General features: G+C 45.2%; 1 protein-coding gene across 2 annotated transcripts; it reads right to left on the bottom strand.

Annotated features, from left to right (window-relative positions):
* Positions 1-3,678: 3,678 nt before the first annotated feature.
* Positions 3,679-5,142, bottom strand: LOC120668694. Of its 2 annotated transcripts, none has more exons than XM_039948446.1 (3): positions 4,110-5,142; positions 3,848-4,026; positions 3,679-3,788 (listed from the first exon to the last, which is right to left on the bottom strand). In XM_039948446.1, the coding sequence occupies exons 1-3, from the start codon at positions 4,341-4,343 to the stop codon at positions 3,695-3,697; spliced, it is 507 nt and encodes a 168-aa protein (XP_039804380.1). In that variant the 5' UTR covers positions 4,344-5,142; the 3' UTR covers positions 3,679-3,694. The 2 variants fall into 2 exon arrangements, with proteins under 2 accessions (XP_039804380.1, XP_039804381.1); XM_039948447.1 differs by having other exon boundaries at positions 3,679-3,780.
* Between the last annotated feature and the right edge of the window lie 17,338 nt (positions 5,143-22,480).

The following is a 22,480-nucleotide window of genomic DNA, read 5'->3' as shown; positions in this document are numbered from 1 at the left end:
GGCTTACCCAGAACTTCTAAGGGGTATGATTCGATATGGGTTATTGTGGATCGTCTCACCAAGACCGCGTATTTTCTACCGGTAAAGACAACACATACGGCAAAACAATATGCACAACTGTATATGGATCGTATTGTGAGCCTCCATGGAATTCCAAAGACAATCATTTCGGACCGGGGTACTCAATTCATAGCCCGGTTTTGGGAACATTTTCATGCCGCTCTTGGTACATAACTGATCCGCAGTTCAGCCTATCATCCTCAGACAGATGGCCAGACAGAGAGAATCAATCAGATTCTGGAGGATATGCTCAGAGCGTGTGCACTCACCTACAGTCAGAAATGGGATGAATGCCTACCTTTAGCCGAGTTCGCATATAACATTAGCTATCAGGAGTGCATCAGAATGGCTCCATTTGAGGCATTGTATGGACGAAGGTGTAGAACTCCAGTGAACTGGTCAGAAGCCGGGGAAAGGAACTTTTTCGGACCCGATATTGTCTGTGAGGCTGAAGAACAAGTTCGAGTTATTCAGGAAAATTTAAAGATTGCGAAATCTAGACAAAAGAGTTACGCAGATAAGAAATGTCGATCTGTCCTGTTTCAAGTGGGAGATCATGTTTACTTACGGGTCTCTCCAATGAAAGGGGTTCAGCGATTCGGCGTAAAAGGAAAACTTGCACTTCGCTACGTTGGGCCTTTTCTTATCATTGAGCAATGTGGGCCGGTAGCGTATCGCCTGGAACTTCCTGCTCAATTATCCGCGGTTCATAATATTTTCCATGTCTCCCAGCTCCGGAAGTGCCTCCGTGTTCCAGAAAAGGTGACTGACATCGAGAAATTGCAACTGGAGCCCGATCTTGTCTATCCGGAGCAACCAATAAAAATTGTTGATTTCAAGACTCGGGTTACTCGGAATCAAACCAGCAATTTTTATAAGGTTCAGTGGAGCAATCACTCCGAGCGAGAAGCCACATGGGAAACCGAAGAGTTTCTTTAATCCAAATGTCCGGAGTTGCTCCAAACTCACTAAGGTACCTAACCTTCCTTGCATTTCCATGTTTCTTTGCAATTTGACACATCCGTTAAATCTCGGGATGAGATTTCTTTTAGGGGGTAGGATTGTAACACTCAGCTATTAATTCACTGCAGTTAAGCTAATTAAGGTCATTAGTTTCGGACCTAAATAGGAAACCATAAGTTAGCAATCTCTTTGTCAGTCTGGCCCCGACCGGTCTGACCGGTATGGGCGACCGGTCTGACCGGTCTAAATCAAGTTGGCGGTTTTGGGCCCCACAGCATTTAAATCACTCTCCTCTCTCTCCCAACGACCCATTCACCCTCCCCAGCTCTCTTAGCTCGCCCTCCCGAGCTCTCTCTCCCTCACCCCAAACCCTAATCCCCAAATCCTTCTTCTCCATTGGATTCCCAGGGCCGGGGGAGGATCAAATCAGCGTGGGGGATCATCTCCTCCTCGATTCCATCCTTGGGGAGCAGGAGATTCTAGTTCTTAACGTGAAAGGGACTCATTCAAGGTAATTTAGGAGTTTGGATCGATCTCTTGTTCTAGAAGGTTTTAGGTGGTTTCCTCTGGTCAAAAGCATTAAAATGAACCCCTGAACTAGATCCTAGAAGGTATTTGGAGTGGTGGGCGATTTTCGCCGTGCCAAGGTTTCTAGGTTCTGGTCTGGTTAGGACCGGTCGAAGGGACCGGTCTGATCGGTGTCACGGTAGGTTAAGTAGGACCGGTCTGACCGATATAGCGGTGGCTGAGAGGGGTAAATTAGGGTTTGTTGGTGTGGTTAGTTGGAAATTTGTTTGGTTCATTGTTAGTGGTAATTTTTATGAATCATGCATGCATTCTCATATCATATGCATATGCATACGTGTAGTAGCCGCGGCAGAGGAGGTCGTGTACGAGGTGGTTGCGGAGCCACAGGAGCCCCAGGGGCAAGCCCCGCAGCAGTAGGTTCGCGAGAAGCTGGCCCAAGGCCCGGCTAACCCTAGTGCTGAGCAGCAGACTCAAGGCAACCCCGGAGCACAACCTATTAATTTTAAATTATGACATCTACATATATATCTATTACTTGTGTATTACGTATAGAAACTGGTTGAAACCCTAGTGGTATGATCTCTAGGTTTTCTTGAGTTTATACTAGTATGATAGGACGATAGTAATGCTATGCTTAAGAGATCTCGGTAGAAGTCGAGTGACTTCTTGTCACTCGCGAGATATATGGTATATAGAAGTCGAGTAATTTCCAGTTACTCGCGAGACATAGGTTATGTCTACTATTATTACAGTACTTGAGTATTGAAATGGATATGGAGATGTGAGACTGGGCGGGGATGATATATAGGTATGGCCGCAGGACAGGGTTCCTGGGTGCCTTAGCCCTGTCTGAGTCGATTAAGGACCGGTCGTTATCGGCAGTGTTGATCAGGGATTGAATTGTACTAACCGCATGCCGGGAGTAGGAGGTAGTCGAAACCGGTAAGCCGAGTACTGCTTTGTTTCGAAAGTACAGAACTTCTACCCATCCCTTAGGGTGAGTCGAGTGGCCGCGGAGAATCGGGATGTATATGTTTACTTTTGGTGGTCTCTCGTAGGGCTCGGCTGACTATATGAAGGTGGGGCGGTTCTGTAGTTCGAGGCAGGGAGGGGAATTGTTGGCATGTATAGTCCGACGGGGCAAATGCGTGCCGTGTTGGTTAGGTCCACCTTGTAAGGTTAAATCGGATCGATTCGCCGTGTCTCGCGGTCATGAGGGCCTTGATCTCTTTGCTGCATCGTAGCAAAATGTTAGAATGTGAATTATGTATAGTATATAAAATATTGAGCACATTGAATTATTTTTGTTTGCCTCACCATGATTGCTATAGTGAGTCTATGCAAATATTAAATGAGAGTTAATTTATATAGAACCTGTAGCTAAAATAATAAAAGTAAGGAATTACTTTAGTCGCTCTTTCTGCAAAAATAACCACCAGCCAAATACCGTGCATATCTATGTATGTGGGCTAAATTATACCCACTGGTCGGGTAAGCCTTGCTGAGTATTAGTATACTCAGGGTTTGTTGCCACAATTATTTCAGGCCATCGGGACGTCGACTTCTGCCCCTGCTGTGTCAAGTTCATCCGCCGGGATGCAGAGGGGTGGGAGGTGGTAGAGCGAGACCCTTAGGTTAGGGGATTGTTGGGTTGTACACTCGAGGGCAGAGTGTTCAGCCTCTCTGTTTTGCGCAGACTGGTCTGACCGGCCCGTGGGACCGGTCTGACCGGTGGAGGCGGCAGTATAGTGCTGACCGGTCCGACCGGTTGGGTGAACCGGTCCGACCGGTCGAGAAGGTTCAAAACTGGTGATAGTTAGAATAGATGTAGGATCTTTTGATTTCGAACTTCAGACCATCTATTGTAAAGTTTTATAAATTAATTGAATATATTTGAACTCGGTTTGTAAAACTTATTGTTTCGTTTTCATTGAGTTTATATTTTCAAGTAATATGCCGTGCTTGTACCATCTGCGCCCACCTTCGCGTGGGACTACCTGTGACGTTTCGATCGGGTCGTGGGTTGAGAAAGGATCGCCAAATTAAGCCGTTAAGCTAATGCGCCCGATGTGTTCAAATTACGGTCATTCCGCTTGATTAGAGATTTAATTTGGCGGTTCCGTCACAATGAGTGGAGGTACTGCTAGTAGCTACAACCACTTGCACTCTGGCCCATAACCCGTTGATGTTTCATCAGCAGATCTGGGAGCCCCTGAAGGCACCAGAACTCTACAAAACTGCTTAAATAAATAACTACTCATGTAAACACAGTCAGAGATCACTTTGAGGAATTAACCTTTTGTCGCGACCTTCGCGTGAAGGGCTATTTGGCGACTCGTCCGATGACGATATCGGGTCTTCCTCAATTATTGGCTCATCAATATTGACATCCACAGGCATATAGATGTTCCTCTGGTTCTTTGCCTGAGTATAGTCAGGGATGAGAGGACCGCTCTTGAAAACCCCCACATCTGCCTGCACAAGACAACAAGTTCATGTGAAAATTCTTCGAGGCGCACATACAAGCTACAAAAAGTAGTCGAGAAGTTAAATTTCACCTGAGAACGAGGATTATTGGCTCGAAAGACAGTGGGCACATATGAAACACTGAGCTGATCTGGAAATATGCTTCGGATTATTCTCAATCCTGAAGTCCGTTCCATTTGTTCTGCAGACAACAGAGAACTATCTTCACTTCCTTGGTACTGGAATCCAAAATTCTCACGCTTCTGCAGAGGCTGAACTCTGCGCTGAATCCAATTAAAGAGGACAGAGGCGGCAGTCGCTCTCATTTCCCGCAAGCAGAATGTATGGCCCAACAATTCCTCTACTTGGCCTTCAGTACTAGGACTATTCTTCAAAAACCACTCGCGAAAATATGTAGGAGGCTAAAAGGAGAACTCGGGCAGCGCAGGAGATGGATTGCTAATATAAAACCAACTGCTCTTCCACTCTAGATCTAAATGGATCGCAGATTCGCAGGCCATTCCAAGTACTTATCAACCATATCCGAGCGCAGTTGCAGATCTGCATACCCAATACTTCCTATCTCTTTAGAAGACGGCAACGGAGTCAAAGTGTATAAACTCTGAAACAACTGGCAATGAGGTTCGATGACCAGAAAAGTTTCTCAGAAGTGAACGAAAACGTCGATATGCAGGATTGACTATGGGGCCAGATGATAGATTTGAATCCCATAATAATACAAAAGACCCCGTAGAAAATCACTAGCCGGAAATGCGAGGCCGTGCTCTAAAAAGGAATTGAGTAAAACAATTTAAGAATCACTAATAGATGGGGAAATCTCTCCTATGGCACTCCGCCAGTGGATGGCATCCTTCGGCTGCAGAAGGCACCTCTTAACCAAACTTTGCAAATCATCTTCAGAGCACTTGAACGGTTGAACCCATGATGGTTCCTTTTCCGCTTGCTCGTCCCCCTCACACTTTCCTTTCTCTCCATGGCAAGAATCTCCGGGTGTCTCCATCCTAAAGCCTTAAAGTTCTTGACACTCGGGGACTAGGGCTATTGGGAAACTAGCAATGTTTCCTCTTGGAAGCTAAGGAGCCAAGGAGGCAAAGGCAAAGAGCAATGGTGGCGGCAGAGGTAAAAATTTGCAAACACCAAATCAGGTTTTATAACCTAATTAGTGGCAATTCTGTAAATACAATGGGATGCCAAGCGGTGTATTTCCTGTTTAAACTTACATAAGGTCATTTTTTCAGGGATATTATTCCGAAAAAAGAGGTTGGTAATTTTGTTAAAATATTACCTGGTACATGTAAAAATAAAAGTACTCCAAATATGCCACGATGTCTCAGATCCTTCTTTCCAAATTATAGGATTCAGATACAAGGCTCGAGGCTACTGGGGACCCTTAGCCTAAAATTTGTTTTTCAAAAATATTTAAAATACATTTGATTGAATTCAAGAATCAAGATGGACCCTTAGCCTAAAATCTTCGATTCAACCTAAGACTTGGGGGCTACTGCATATGGAGTGCGATTAATCATCGTACTCTACATATATGAAGAATTTTACCCGAGGGTGTCAAGACTACTCGAGTAGGAGCACCACACAGCCTCGGTGCAATTCAAGAAGTACTTGGTGGGCATGCTCTACGTGGAGTTCAGAGACTACTCGACGACGGCTTCAGAAGTACTCGAAGACTTGCGACTACTCGGCTGCGAAGAGCTCGAGGGCTTGTCAGACCCTGAGCCACGAGGTAACTGACGCGGCGCGGATCAGTAGTGTGTATGGGATAAGACATGTCTCATACCCATGCGTCATGTAACTAGTTAGTATAGAAGGAAACCACCCGAGTAGTACTCGGGATAGACTCCTAGGATCATATCGATATAGGGTTTCATGTAACCCTGCTCCTACAGCCTATATAAGGGCAGGCAACTGCAAAGTATATATTCACACCATAACCACCCAAGAAAAATACAAACCAGCCAACAGTACGTAGGGTATTGCGCAACTCGCGGTCCGAACCTGTCTAAACCTTTGTGTTTCTTCTACCATCGTGTTCTTGATCTCAGCGACTTCCCACGATCATTCATCTACTTAAGGGTATCCGTAGGTAGATGTGATGGTAAAACACCGACACATATGCCTCGGCAATTGGTTCTATCATGTATGAAATGATAAGTACTCGCCTAGATGTTTCATATGCTCTGTGTTGTGAGCAGATATCAGTCTGATCCAGGTGAGAATTACTGTACAGATGTGAAAAACATTCTTAAGTATTTGAGAAGAATAAGGATGTGTTCCTAGTCTATGGAGGTGAGCAGGAGCTCGTTGTAACTGGTTACACCGATGCTAGTTTCCAAATCGACAAAGATGATTCAAAGTCTCAATTGGTTTCGTGTTTGTAATAAATGGTGGTGCGGTTAGCTAGAAGAGTTCCAAACAGGAGACAGTGGTCGATTCTACAACAGAGGCTGAGTACATCGTGGCTTCAGAAGCTGCGAAAGAAGGTGTTTGGACAAGGAATTTCCTTATTGAGCTTAGTGTGTTCCCTAATGCCTCCAGCCCACTGGATCTCTACTGTGATAATAGTGGAGCCATTGCGCAAGCAAAGAAGCCAAGGAATCACCACAAGAGCAAAGACGTTATGCGGCGATTTCATCTTATTAGGGAGTTCATTGAACGGGGTGAAATCAAGATATGCAAAATACACACGAAATTGAACGTTTCAATATCAGTTGACAAAACCTCTCCCTTAGCCTATGCATGAGACGCATACAAGAGCAATGGGTATTAGGTACATTTTAGATTGACTCTAGTGCAAGTGGGAGACTATTGGAGATATGCCCTAGAGGCAATCATAGTGATGATTGTATTCCATAATATCCATGATCTGTATTGTGTTTATTGAATATCCAACAGTGGCTACTTTTATTGATTGACAATTATGTGAATTATTTGTGAGACTCTTTACTTGTGTGGTTATTCTAAAAGATGTCCTTTGTCGGAGTTCATGTGAGGACACACATGAATATTAGACAAGTACATGTATTGGTTGATGACTATATTTCACAAGTCATGGACATGGAGATGTCAGACCAATAATGTGGGCACATGTATGACATGTAGCTGGACTAACCCAACATTAGACATGGTTCTCGCTTTATGCAATGTGTACGCTTTGTCCTTAGACCTGAGATTGACGAATGTTCTCAATATGTTAATCGACCTACCTAGGGGCTATCAAACGTTGTTCCGTAACTAGGCAATCATAAAGGTAGCTTTCGGGTTTGTCGAGAAGCATGTTGTGAGGCATGGTTAATCAAGATGCAATTTCCCCCTCTTTACTTGTGAGAGATATCTCTGGGCCCTCGAGTGATCGGATCAAGAAATGCATGGCCATGCTTGGGTTAAGTGTTAACCATGGATTCCGGATCACGTCATCGAGAAAGAGAGGTGTTGACGGCCATAAATTCACATTCTAGCCGTCAACTTCTCAGGAATAACATGAGCTTTACATTATGTCCCATTCATATTTTATTTATTTCTAACGAGTTCCACAAGTTTTGGATGAGTTTTGATTTCAGGAGCAGGTGTACAAAAATTGAGCAAATTTGGGCAAAAACCCAGGCCGACCGGCCTCTCCTAGGCCGGCCGGCCTGGCACCTCTAAAGACACGGCCCCGGCTTCGATCCAGTGGCAATGTGGCACAACCATGATGCCCTGAGTCGAGGACAGGGTCTTGGTTTAATCGAATGGACCGAAAGGCTTGCACAAGGATCAAAGGACCCACCATTTAGTGCAAACTCGTGTCCAGGTCAGCAATCCAGCACCCAGGGACGATCACAAGCGTACAAGTGCAAGGTTGGTGCAACAGAGGGACGAGATGAGCCAGAGGGAGGCCGACCAACCTCTCCTAGGCCGGCCGGCCTAGCACATGCACGCGTGGATCAAAAGCAACTGTCAATCGCCTCCAGGAGAAGATCAGAGCCGCTGTCCAAAAGTCGGTGGACACGTGGCGGGACCCCCAGGCCGGATGGCATAGGGGAGGCCGGCCGGCCCCACTTGGAAGCTCCTCAGGCTGGGTCTTGGCATGGAAGCTAAGCTCAACTGTCTTACCTGCTTACAACCGACACCAACTGCAGTACCGACCGTGAACCGACCTTGGAAGGCTATAAATAGAAGGCACCATCCATCACTTCAACACACACCATTGGAGCTCTTCTCTCTTCACTTGTACTTTCTAGAGTAGGTTAGTAGCTTGGGAGTTAGAGTCGAGTCGAGCTTGCTCGGGATTCCAGAGTCGTCGGAAGTCTGGTATAGTTCTTGTATCTTTCTTTTGACATTATTAATATAAGCTATCTTCTTTACTTTTCCGAGTCAGCTTTACTTTCCGCTGTCTTTTATTTACTCAAGTCTGAGTGTTCATCTTGAGCGCGAAAGTTATCCTTTAGCTTAGACTAAGTTATCTTTCTTAGTGATCGGGATCTTATCTTAAGGGTTTTCTCGCCCGGACTAGAGTATCTCAAGTTAGTTCTCTAGGTTGAGGGGGATTTCTCTCGAAGGCCTCGAGAGCAATCCTAACACCGAGTGCAGGCATGATGTCTGACCTTAGTGTTAGCTAGAAAGTGTGTTCCACCCCACGGAACCGTTGTGGTAGTCGGTAGGTGGTGACAGCCCTATCCGTCCTTTGTAGTCCACCATGTTCGGGTGTTTTCATAGCAGTAGTGCAGGTTGCCGTTGGACTCCCCTCTCATCCCTTTCTGAAGTCCTTCCTCTTCCAGCCGCCGAAGTAAGCTCTGCTTTCCCGAGAACTAGTTAGGTGTTCAGTCTGATCTAGAGAGGCTAGCTCGATAGTTCAGAAGTGTATCAGGAGTCTTATCTCACTCATTGTCCTCCCAGCTGCTACCTCCCTAAGGAGTTGAATCTCCGTGTGTCACTCGGTCATTGCCTGACCATTTATATCACTTACCTTTCTGGCTTACCCCCGTCTAGTTATTTGGACGATTAAGCTAGTACGGTTATCACTCGATTTACGATACTCTTTACCATAGTGCTTTCTTGAGGAAAAATACGATACCCTGGAATACTCCAAGGTAAAATGCTACAGCGATGATTCTGTGCACTTGCAGAATATCTATTCTATCAGGCATAAGAAATGCCAATAAGCATTTCTGGCGCCGCTGCCGGGGAAGCAGTTGGCTAAAGATATCGTAGATAGTTTGATAAACTCTACTAGTTTGTCGCCGCTAACCCTAGCGGGCTTACCATTGCTCTCACTATCTTTTGATTGATGCAGAGCAGTGCATGTCCGGTTTCGACCTACCAAGTAACTACAACCCAAATCCAGAAAGAATTGGGAGAATCGTGAGACGCCACGTCGTCCCACCTCAGAAGAGACTCACTTGGCCCGTCAGTTTACCCTCCACTTCAGCATCTTCATCTATGGCTCAGAAGACTCTCCATCAGTTTTTTGCCCCGTCCAGTAGCCACATTCCTACTGGATTGAACGTCAACCAAGCAGGCAATGACGGCTTTGAGCTGAAGACCGGACTCATGAACATAGTCCAAGCAAGTCCGTTTTGCGGAAAGACATCCGAGGATGCCAATGCCCATCTCCAGAACTTCCTGGAGGTGAGTAACACCATCAACCCCAGAGGAACTACACTGGATGATGTTCGTCTTCGTCTGTTCTCGTTCTCACTGCTCGGGAAGGCCAAGACGTGGTTCTATTCCAACAAGGAAGCTTTCACTACATGGGAAGCTTGTTCGAATGCATTCCTAGCAAAATACTTTCCAGTGGGAAAGACCAATGCCCTCCAGAACAGGATTACCGGAATTCAGCAATTACCAGATGCGAGCATCCCGGAAGTCTGGGAGCATCTCTAGGAGTACATTCAAGCATGCCCACACCACGGCATGGAAGAGTGGCTGATCATTCAGAGCCTCTTCCATGGCCTGAATCAGCAAGCCTAGGACCACGTCGACGCAGCAGCGGGTGGTTCCTTCCTTTCTCTCGATGTTGCGGGAGCAAAGGCGCTGATTGACAAGATAGCTTCCAACCAAAGTTGGAAAGGAGAAAGGCAGCCAACCCGTCCTAGGGGCGTGCATCAGATCGACACGGTCGATATGTTAGCTGCCAAATTGGAACTTCTGATGAAGAAGCTGGAATCTCCGCATCAGGTGGTTAATCAGGTTTCGGAGTCTCGTATGACATGTGAAACATGTGGCGAGACTGGGCACTCAGCCACCTCGTGCCCATTAACTCAAGAGGATGTGAACTTCGTTGGGAGCAAAAACAATCCCAACCCAGGATTTCATCCTCAGCAGGTTGGAACTCCAAGCCCAACCTCCCCTTCGGTCAACAACAAGGTATAAACTTCAATAACAGTTTTCAGCCCACATTAAAGGACCTAGTGTACGGCCAAAAGCAAATCAATGATAATATTAGTAAGAAATTCCTTGCTACTGGAATCTATGGCTGCACAACTCGAGGGATTTAATTCTGTTATTAATGTGACACTTCAGGTGTCAGTGCTTTTAAATACAATCAATGTACCTTAGTTAAACTAAAAAGAAAAATTTGGGAAATTAATTCAAAGAGAAAGGGTCAAATAAAAGACAAATCATACAAAAGAAATTAAAAGAGAAAGAAAAAGGAGTGAAAAGCTACTCAAAATTTAATGCAAAAATGTGCACAAAATTTTAGTTGGCTCATGAGAGGTACTTCAATTGACATGTGCTCAATTGAACTTCAGCCAAAATCAAGTCAAAAGCTAATTAAAACTAAAGTTCTTTTGTGCAAATTTGCAAATGTACAAATAGTTCAAAATGTGAGTTTCAAATGAAAATTTGCATAACATGAAAGTTGTAGATCTTGAAAAGTTATGCAAGATTGGTATTCAACACTTTTTCATTTGAACCCTCTAAATAGGAGATATTTTTATATTACCGAGAGGTCCCTGGAATGATCAGAAATCGCAAAAGAGCCCCTATCTCCATCTCTCTCTCCTGGCTGGCTCTGTTTCGCCCGCCGCCCGCCGTATGCCGCCGGTGGACTTCGTCCACCGCGCGCCCGTGGCCAAATGGACCCGGGAAGTTCCCCAGCGCCACCTGGCCCGCCTCTTGGCAGCTCCTCACGCGCACACGCGTCCCAGGCCGCTCCCCGAGCCGCCACGACACCCCCCGCCCTGCGCCGTGCCGCTGGCAGCTCCGCTCGCTCGCCGTCGTGCGCCCCTGACCCAAATCGACCGCCCCTAGTCACTACATCCCTCGCCCAGGAGTTCCTTGGCCTATAAAGACCCCCAGAACTCCACCGTCGCGCGCCTTCTCCTCCTTCTTCCTCCTCCCACCGCTCCGCCATGGCCGCCGAGATCCAGCTCGCGCGGACCGGCTAACCCAGCCCTGCATTGCCCCCTCCAACCACCGCAGCAGCTTCTCCACCTTCCATTAGAGCTCCACGCGCGCGGAATCGAACCAAATCCTCCTCCCGACGCCGTTCCCCTTTTGCGCCGCCGCCGGCGAGTTCGGGCTCACCGCGGACCGGCCAGCTCCGAGGGAGACCGAGCACGACAGCTACCCCAGAAGCATCCACAAGCTCATGCCGTGCTCGTGCGCGCCCTGTTCCCCTACCCCGAGCCCTCCTTCACCTCCAGCGCCGGCGAACCGAACAACCGACCCGCCATTGACGCCGACGAGCTCGAACGCGTGCACCAAACACTCGAACGTCGACCAGGGTAGGTGTTCCTCGATCCCTTCTCTCTCACGCGCCTCCCCGTGGCAGCCCCGGTAAGCCCTGCATCGCAAAACACCACCGGCAAGATGCCACGGCGGAGAAGGCCGGCGAAGGACCCGGTTGTAATTTCTTTTTTTCGTTCAAGGGTGTTTCTGCAAGTTTTCCAGTGTATATCAGTGAAATTCTAAAATGCGAAACAAATCACAGAAAAATCAGAAAAATGTAAACTAAACTGATTTGGAATCCTTGCAACAAAATCTACAAATTTTGTAACAGTCACATCGGCTGAAACTCAACCGATTTTAATCTGAGAAAAAGAATAAGAAAACCACCTTATGCATGTTCATGAAGTTCTACTCAGCAAATGACATTGTTTTTTGGATATGTTATCACTAATGGAATTTTAAGATCACAGTAAAAAGATGACACCCAACCAAAATAGTTATCATGTTGGAACAATCAAGATTCTCTAATCTGTTGCTAGCTTCCTCGATTTAATACTGGAGAATATGCACATGAACTTGCTATGGAATTTTTACTTCATACATGTATAACTTAAATCTTGTTAATCCATAAATTTCAGATTTATTAGAGTTCATTTGCTATACACCATGATTTATGCTTGTTTAATCAACTTAATTCTTCATATATAGTTCTTAGGCTCAGAAAAATCTATATTTAATTCTGAAGTCTCTTTTTAGCTCTGTGTTCTTGTCTAAAAATTTTGAGCTGCAGTTACTGAGTTTTGCTTTGGTGAATAATCATGCTTATTATCTCAGGGCTAGTTTTACTATTTTTTGTTCTGAGTAATCTACATTGTTTCTGATCATGATTTTTGGGCATAATCTTGTTTAGAGTATGTTCTATCTGTAATAAAAAGTTCATATGCAGTACTGGTTAAATGCACCTTGAGGAATTTATGCTAATTCATGTTAAATTAGATGCATAACTAATTTATCTGGTAGTTATAAAGCTCGATAATTTTTTTGGTGTATGTTTATCTCATGAATAGGCTCTGGTAAAAATTTGAGAACCATATCCCTAGTAAAACTTTCTGTAGATTTAATCTTTGTAAATGGCTTGCTGTTTTTGTTCTTTTTGTCACCCCTGTTGTATAAGTGTATAAAATCTGGAACAATTTCAGTGCTGAGTATATGCTATGAAGTTGCTCTCGTAAAATTTGTAGCACCAGAACCTGTATTAAACATTCTGTACAAAAAGATGAAGCAACTAGAGTAATCCACTTGCATGAATAGTTATAGTTTTTGCTTTATAGTTAGATGCTGAAATTTATACCATGAATGTTTAAGTTTGGATCTGAGATAATTTAGTTTTTCATCAATAGCTCATTAGTAATTTTGTGGTTATGAAATAATGAAAGCATGCTATGTTCTAATGTTGGAAAAACAAACCAAACCCCCACTCATTCATGAAGAAACGTAGTTAGGTTTACTACTCTATAAATAACTGCCCATGAAATGAAAAGTAAAACCATCACTAAATCAACTTTGTTGAACTACAACTTTATCGTGAAGGAAAGAAATTGTTATCCATGAATAACTCATAATCTTGCATTGCATATAGAAACGGTTAATCTCGCGGACCGTGACTACGAACTGGTGCCCGCGGACTCTCGTGCGGAGCAGGAGGTTAATCTGAATTGTGCTAACTTGTCTCAAGACCTGGGCCAAGCCCCAGAGGTTTTTCTGCCTGACAGTGCCCAAGAAGGCAAGCCCCGAAGCATCATCCCACTATTTTTCCAAATTATCTTTCCGCTATCTAATTATTGATGTATCGTAATATTTTGTTTTCCGCATTTAAGTTTTCTAGGCGTTGATCGAAAACCCTAGATGCATGATCCCTAGGAACCTATGTTTGTTACCGGATCTTTTATCGACTAGTTGCCATGCTAAATAGGTACGGTAGAAGTCGAGTGGTTTCCTGCCTCTCGCGAGCAAATAGGAATTGTACTGACTTTAATTCCTGTTGAAATGTAAGGACAACGGGCGGGGTTGTGTAGTTGTGATACCCCGCTGGTATAGTCAAAAATGGCTAAGGTCGCGGTGTGTGGCTCATTTCGTTAAGCGTTTGAAAGTACTAGCCACATACAGAGAAATATGGTAATCAGTAAGCTTAAGTACCTGATTGGACCGGCGAGTGGAACGATCTCGCACCCTCCTGGTAGAAGTAGGGTTTATAGTTTTGTCGCGACGTATGGGTACAGAGTGGTCGGACTCTGTAGTCGGGGAGGGTGTTCCGGATCCACGGACTGGAAAGAAAGGGGAAAAGTAGCGTGGGCGGGAGCGAAGTCGATCCGCATGCGTGTGGTCTAGGTTCCCCTGGCCAGGTTGAAATCCGATTCAGAATCGTCCGCCTCTCACGGCATGAGATTGCTTAATGCTTTCGGTCTCACAGAGTAACAAGTGAAACATGATGATGATAATACTGCTGGATGACTAAATAGTTGTTCTACCATGTTTGTGTAGAGTTAGTTGCAAATTTAGAATGGTTAATCCAACTAGAATATGGCTAATTAAAACCTGAAAATAAGGATAAACTCTCAGTGGCGTTTTTGGCAAACAAACCCCACCAACCAAAAAGCTTTGCATGTCTAGTTATCGGACTATGTTATATCCGGAGACGGGTCAGTCTTGCTGAGTATTAGTATACTCAGCCTTGCTTGTGGCACTGTTTTTCAGATACTAACTTTGAGGATCTGTTTGCAAGTCTTACTTGGCCTTGTACCTTGCTTCCGGGTTGGTCTGTTGAGTGGGATGGCCCTTCAGCTGGTGCTAATCACCCTCCCGCTGAGTGACGCATTCGTACGGGCTTTATCGATGCGTCACGTTATTTCGCTAGTTATCTTTTATTGCTTCCGCTGAACTTTGAAACTTGAATAATTGAGTAGATGGAACTCTGTAGTACTTTACTATTCTGAACATGGTTTGTAATAAATTTCTTTTCCGCTGCAATCACTCTGAGATGTATGAAATGTTCTGTGTTGTAATCTCTGGGCTCACCTTCGTGTGAGTGTTGTCTGCTGATCCTGGAATAGCGTGGCTTTTATCGAGGCTTCACTTGAGGAACTACCGGTGAGTGCCAATTTGGGTCAGAGTTGCTTAGCAACAAAGATCAGTGCACCCGGGCCCAGTTAGTTTGGGTGGTTCCACCACAGCTGGCATCAGAGCTCGCAGACAGCCTACCAGAGATGACAGCCTCGGTTTTCGAAACAACAAATTAAAACTTGACTTAGAAACTACTGAAGTTTTCTTGAAAGAGTTAGGATCTCCAAGGACAAGTCTAGGACGTAAAGCTCTAGGGGATTTTATGGGTACAATTAGGTGGCTTATATTGTATGGCTAACTTCCAGCACATTACTTTTCAGTATTTAAATTCTGCAATTTAAATTCTGCAACTACATCGTCGCCATGGAGGTACGCTTACTTAGTCAGCTGAGGGAGTCTGACCTTCCCGTCGGTGATGCGAGCCGAACGCTGGAGCTCAAGCAGTGGCCTACTTGAGCTGCTGCCCATATACCAACTTCGATTGAATATATGGGGAGTAATGGTTCGAAATTGGAATTCATTTCCCCGTCAAAGACGGTACTCAGTCAATATGTTATTTCGATGACGTATGCTTAACATTGTCCATACGGCGGTAATTGTATGGATGCTAGTTCTATAGAGATCGGTAATGTATGGGAACGCTTTCGTGAGTGCTGGCACGGAAGGTTCAATCTATCTATTGTCAATTTTCTGCAGGTACGCTAACTCGAAAACGAATTATAGGCTATCTAGCTATATCGAGTAGCTATATAGTGAGAGACGTAATATGTATGCCACCAAAGTCATTTGCGTAAGACCAAGATTACTTGGCAATTCTTTTCTTGGTGAGGACGTATAGGTTCTGCATTCATCCTCAAAATGGTTAACAAAGAAGTCCTTGGAAGAAATCCCAATCAAATTGGCTAAAAACTTGTCTTAAGGAGCATCTAGATAGTCTGCAAAATCAGGGAAATTGGTTTCCACGAATTTTAATCCTCTGTTAAATCATTCAAATCGACTTGGGATAGTAAGACGAAATGATTTTCCTTAAGTTACCAACCTCTTGTAAATTTTTGAAAATTTTGTAAGCCTTCTAGATTGGTATTTGGGATTTTAGATCAACCCTGTGTAAAACAGTTAACTCTGAACAGTCTGGACAACTGAAAATTTTCTACACTCATAAGTTGTTCAAACGAAAAATCGTTCAATACGAAAGTTGTAGAAAACTAAGTGGTGATCTTACCATAAAAATTTGAATAATTATTGACAACTGGTTTGAGAATTATGGTCAAAATACCCCCTCTCTGGACACCCAGTTTTTCTGGTTGACGTCACTCTGAAAACCTGAGCATATCACCCCCTTAGAGTCCGAATTGATCTTAGTGTTGACTAGATTAATTTTTCCTGGTTATCCTAGGGAGCTTGTGTAAATTTTTGAGAATTTTTGGAACAAAATATCTATCATTTTGACAATTTCTTTCTCTGTCCAGAGTCAGCTATTCCTTATTACCATCGGCTGATCCATCGGTCTTTATTTGGGACAGATGGAGGAGCTGCTGGTTGTTGATGCGCAGGGGCACGTGCACTCCGCTTGCTTGCACTGGGACGGTTTTCCCCGCCGTCTTTGGGAGCTTTTGAGTGCAGCCGGTTACCTCCAGCCACCGGTTTACGATGGCCACGAGTTTGTGGAGGACGGAGTTCGTCGCTGCAGTGTGACGATGGTGATCCCGCAGCACCCGCTCAACGGGTGGGAGCCGATCGTGACTCAGGTGGTCGGTCACTACCTTCTGGACACTTGGGAGCTTACCGCCATGAGGGCGATGATCACTTTTTGCTCTTCACACCCTCTGGAGGTGGTTCTGACCGCGTTCGGGTTGTTCCCTGCACCTGACCCGGCAGACCCGCTTTGGCTCGACCGGATGGCACACGTGGACGTGGTCGCTACCCTTGACCCGGTCGGGGCACTTCAGACGACAGCGATGTGCTTGGACGGTCTTTACAGACTTCACACTTACCAGAGTTACGCCGTCGCTCAGTTGGTGGACCACGCTCAGGCCTTGCACCTGGCGGTCCAGCTGAGAGATGGGCAGCTTCAGGAGGCTAGTACCGAGCTCGAGAGCAGGGCTACTCTTATCGCTCAGCTCCACGGTCAGGTTCACGAGCTTCAGGACACGGTGTCGGATCGTGACGCTACGATCAACTTCCTAGAGGACCAGTTTCACGACCTGCAGCTTGAGTTGGACGAGGCCCAGGGGCAGCTCCACGCGATACAGCACGCGCAGGATGCCCTTCACGCACCACCCGACGAGATGCAGGTGGACGATGAGGAAGAGCCCCAGGAGATCGAGGGCATTTCAGAGATGGACTCCGAGGACCAGGCACCGCAGCCCGCACCGGTTGAGGTTCACACTCCCGCGGCGAGTGAGGCATCGGTCAACATGTAGACCGAGGCGCGGTTTTCTAGCTTTTGTAGAGTCCTCTTAGTGTAGCCTACTTTTGGATCATGGCTACTAAGCTAACTTAGAGTTGAGTAACCCCCTTAGTACTGATGTTATAAGTAACCAAGTAGAAATGAGAGGATGTTGGATGTAATGAATCCCTAATGCTACTATTGTGAACTATCAGTGATCTGTGAAAAGCTGAAGGCAGCAGCTAGTTCGGATTTTATCCTCTTTTTCCTTTCTGATTTAGCTCCTGGGTTGAATACCAAAGTTGTTCCAAATTTCCTCATGAAAATACTCGCAAAATTTCAGCTCAAACGGATCAGTATCGCAGGAGATAATCACAAAGTACAGAAGCTCTGTTTTCTGTAAAACAGAAAAACCAGAGAAGGAGTAAATGAATTTTTCGACTAACCTACTTTTGGAATCTGACTTTGTGATGAATACCAAAGTTGTATCTCATGAAATTTTCTATCTCTTGTAAAAATTTCAAGTTTATATCATGTATAGAACTCCAGTTATGAGCGTTTTCGTATCACTGGTTTTGCTGCACAACATGATTTAAGCAATTTCCATTACCTCCATGTCATTTTGAGTTGTAACTTCCGTTTGAAATGATGATAATGTTGAGCCTAATGCAAAAGCAATTCCATTTCAGATGGTTGGATCAACTCGAGGCACCCCTAGTGGTTTTGGAGCCGGGGGGAATGGCGATCCACCTCCACCTCCTCCACCAGTGGGTATCGCTGAGGTTCTTGCCGCCCAGACGGAAATTTTGCGGCAGCTGGTTCAAGCTCAGCAACAACCGCGGGGTGGGCATCATGCTCATCACGCACAAGAAGCGAGCTACCAAGATTTCCTCAGTACTCAGCCTCCGCTGTTTCAGTAAAGCGGATGAGCCTCTAGACGCGGACGCTTGGATTCGCACAATCGAGTCCAAGTTTTCTCTTTTGACTATTCCTTGTTCCGAAGCGAACAAGACTCGCTATGCCGCGCAGCAGCTTCGCGGATCAGCTCGGATGTGGTGGGATCATTACCACGGGATGCTACTGGCTGATCATGTGGTGAATTGGAATGAGTTCAAATTGGCTTTTCGAGATCATCATATTCCAGCTGGACTTCTTGACCGTAAGCTCAACGAGTTCTTGGCTTTAACTCAGGGCACTCGTACTGTGGTGCAGTATGCCCAAGTATTCCATCAATTGTGTCAGTATGCTGGACATCACGCGGACACCGACGCTAAGAAGCGTGAACGCTTCCGTCGAGGCCTTTGCACCAAGTTACAAGAAAGGCTAAATCTTGTCCGTGCGGACACTTTCAATGAATTGGTGAATATGGCTATCTCCCAGGAGGATCTTATTTCTGCTCACCACGCTGAAAAGAAGCGCAAGGCACCTGCTGGACCCTCGAGTGCCTCTGCACCGAGGTATCGTATTGTGCAGAATAACCCACCCGCACCCTCTCAGAAGGTCCCTCAGCCAGGGCGTTGGATTATTCGGCCTCCTCAACAGCAGCAGCATACTCGATTCGGGCTTCCTCAGCAAGCTCGATTTGCACCTCAGCACCAGCAGAACGGCCCTAGGCCGAATACTCAGCCAGCCACTCGCCCTGATAATAATAACCGCTATTTCAGATGTGGGAGTCCGGATCACTTTGCCAAGATGTGCCCCCAGGCGGGACAACCTCAAGGGCAGGCTTCTCGCAGAAATGATCAGAACAAGGGCAAGAGGCAAACCATTCAAGTCAGGCAGAGCCGACTTAACTTCACCAACCTTGCTGACCTTCCTGAGGGAGCACCAATCATGTCGGGTACATTCTTTATAAACCAATACCCCACCGTTATCTTATTCGATTCTGGTGCATCTCATAGCTTCATTAGTTCTAAATTTGGAGCAAGGGTTGGGTTAGATTTCTGTCACACGAAAGGGTCATTCATGATATCTACTCCGGGTGGTAAAGTCGCATCAAACCAAATCGTTCATAATGCGCCACTTAGTTTGGGTAGTAAAACCATCCCTACCACTTTAATCTTGTTGCCACTAGAAGGTATGGACATTATTCTGGGAATGGACTGGATGAAAAGACATGGGGTAATGTTAGATATCTCTTCCCGAGCCGTTGAAATAAATTCTCCAACTCATGGTCATTCGGTTCTATATTTACCTCATCACCAATGCAACAACTCTTGTGCCTATGTCATGAAAGATATTCGTCTCGAAGCTATTCCGGTAGTCCGTGAATATGCAGATGTGTTTCCGGATGATTTACCTGGTATGCCGCCAGACCGGGATATCGAATTTATCATTGAACTTCAGCCTGGTACAGCCCCTATTTCGAAAAGGCCGTATCGAATGCCGCCTAAAGAATTAGCCGAATTAAAAATCCAGCTGCAAGAACTTCTAGACAAAGGTTATATTCGCCCAAGTGCTTCACCTTGGGGTTGCCCAGCATTGTTCGTAAAGAAGGATGACAGTCTGAGGTTGTGTGTTGACTACCGGCCTCTCAATGTGGTGACCATCAAAAATAAATATCCACTTCCCCGCATTGATGTACTGTTTGATCAGTTGGCTGGAGCAAAGATCTTCTCCAAGATTGATCTTCGTTCGGGTTATCATCAAATTAAAATCCGGCCTTGTGATATTCCCAAGACCGCTTTCTCAACCAGATATGGTCTCTATGAGTACTTGGTTATGTCTTTCGGTCTCACCAATGCGCCAGCTTATTTCATGTATCTTATGAACTCGGTATTCATGCTGGAACTTGACAAGTTTGTCGTGGTTTTTATCGACGACATTCTGATCTATTCCAAGAATGAGGCAGAACATGAGCAACATCTGCGCATCGTTCTTCAACGTCTCAGAGATCATAAACTGTACGCAAAATTCTCCAAGTGTGAATTCTGGCTGGACACTGTCAAGTTTCTGGGTCACACTATATCCAGTGAAGGCATTTCCGTTGATCCCAGCAAAGTACAAGAAGTGATGGACTGGAAACCTCCTACTTCAGTTCATCAGATCCGCAGTTTTCTAGGCTTGGCGGGGTATTACCGCAGATTTATTCCGGACTTCTCCAGAATTGCTAAGGCCATGACAGAGCTACTAAGGAAGGATGTCAAGTTTAAATGGAATGCGAAGTGCGATGAAGCATTCCATACAGTGAGAGCACATCTAATCACTGCACCAGTCTTGGCTCAACCTGACAACAATAAACCCTACGATGTTTATTGTGATGCTTCAGGTACTGGTCTTGGTTGTGTTCTAATGCAAGATAATCGGGTTATAGCATATGCTTCCCGAGCACTTCGACCACACGAGCTAAATTATCCCACTCATGATCTTGAGCTAGCCGCAGTTATTCATGCTCTCAAGCTTTGGAGACATTATCTTATGGGCACTCATTGCAATATATATACCGACCATAAGAGTCTCAAATACATTTTCACTCAAAGTGAGCTGAATATGAGGCAACGAAGATGGCTGGAATTAATCAAAGATTATGACCTGGAAGTTCATTATCATCCGGGCAAGGCTAATGTTGTAGCCGATGCGCTCAGTCGTAAGGTTCACTGCAATTGCCTTTCCGTGGAGTCATATAATGACACATTGTGTGCTGAAATGCAAAAGCTGAAATTGGAAATCATTCCTCAGGGCTCTTTGAATCATATTTCGGTGGAACCGACGCTTTATGTCAAGGTCATCATGGCACAATTGCATGACAAAAGTGTTGGTATCATCAAGCAGCAAGTAGCAGAAGGTGAAAATAAATACAAGTGTTTCCGAGTAGACCATAAAGGAATTTTGTGGTTTGAGGATCGCTTAGTCGTTCCCAAAAATCACGAGCTGCGGAAACAAATCCTGGACGAAGCGCATCTCTCTAAATTCTCTATTCATCCGGGTAGCACCAAGATGTACCAAGATCTAAAACAAAATTTTTGGTGGACTCGCATGAAGAGAGAGATTGCCAAATATGTCGCAGAGTGTGACACCTGTCAAAGAGTGAAAGCTAGTCACTTGAAGGTTGCTGGAACTCTACAACCGCTGCCAATTCCGTCTTGGAAATGGGAAGATATCAGCATGGACTTCATAGTGGGCTTACCAAATACTTCTCAGCATCATGATTCCATTTGGGTCATTGTTGATAGGCTCACAAAGACCGCTCACTTTATTCCAGTACATACTGAATATCGAGCCAAGAAATATGCTGAAATCTATATTGATCGGATAGTCTGTCTACACGGTATACCCAAGACAATTATCTCGGATTGTGGTCCTCAGTTTGTGGCAAGGTTTTGGGAGCAACTCCAAGAAGCTCTCGGAACCAAATTAATTCGAAGCTCAGCTTACCATCCACAGACGGACGGACAGACCGAAAGGGTGAATCAAATTCTTGAGGATATGCTTCGAGCATGTGTCATCCACTATGACAAGAACTGGGACAAATGTTTATCCTTGGCTGAGTTTTCTTATAATAACAGCTATCAGGCCAGTTTGAAGATGGCACCATTCGAGGTCTTGTATGGTCGACGGTGCCGAACTCCTTTGAGTTGGTCCCAGACTGGAGAACGTCAAATATTTGGACCCGAATTAGTAGTCGAGGCTGAGGAGAAAGTAAAAATAGTACAAGCAAATCTCCGAGCAGCCTAGTCTCAGCAAAAGAGTTAATTTGATAAAAGAAGAGATCCTTTGAAGTTCATGGTTGGTGACCATGTCTATTTACGAGTGTCCCCAACTCGAGGCATTCAACGTTTCGGAGTCAAGGGTAAGCTAGCACCTTGCTATGTCGGGCCATATGAAATCATTGAAGAATGTGGACCCGTGGCCTATCGTTTGCGACTTCCTTCACAGCTCGCCGCCGTCCATAATGTTTTCCACATATCCCAACTCAAGAAATGTGTTCGAGTTCCAACGGAAATCATCAATCAACAAGAAATCTTAGTGGAGCCCGATCTCTCTTATACCGAATATCCACTCGTCGAAAGGTGGTCAAAATGTATAAAATTCAGTGGTCTCATCACACTGAAGAAGAAGCCACCTGGGAGACGGAAGATTATCTTAATCGACATTATTCAGGTTTTCTTAGCTCCACCTCAGGTATATCATTTTCCCTACCTCATTTCGATCATCCAATCTCGGGACGAGATTCTCTTTAAGGGGGTAGGCTGTGACACTTCAGGTGTCAGTGCTTTTAAATACAATCAATGTACCTTAGTTAAACTAAAAAGAAAAATTTAGGAAATT

This window comes from Panicum virgatum, chromosome 4N (assembly GCF_016808335.1).
Source record: "Panicum virgatum strain AP13 chromosome 4N, P.virgatum_v5, whole genome shotgun sequence".
NCBI lineage: Eukaryota > Viridiplantae > Streptophyta > Magnoliopsida > Poales > Poaceae > Panicum > Panicum virgatum.
The sequence above is the reverse complement of the archived record's forward strand: the minus strand, read 5'-3'. Positions and strand labels throughout refer to the sequence as shown.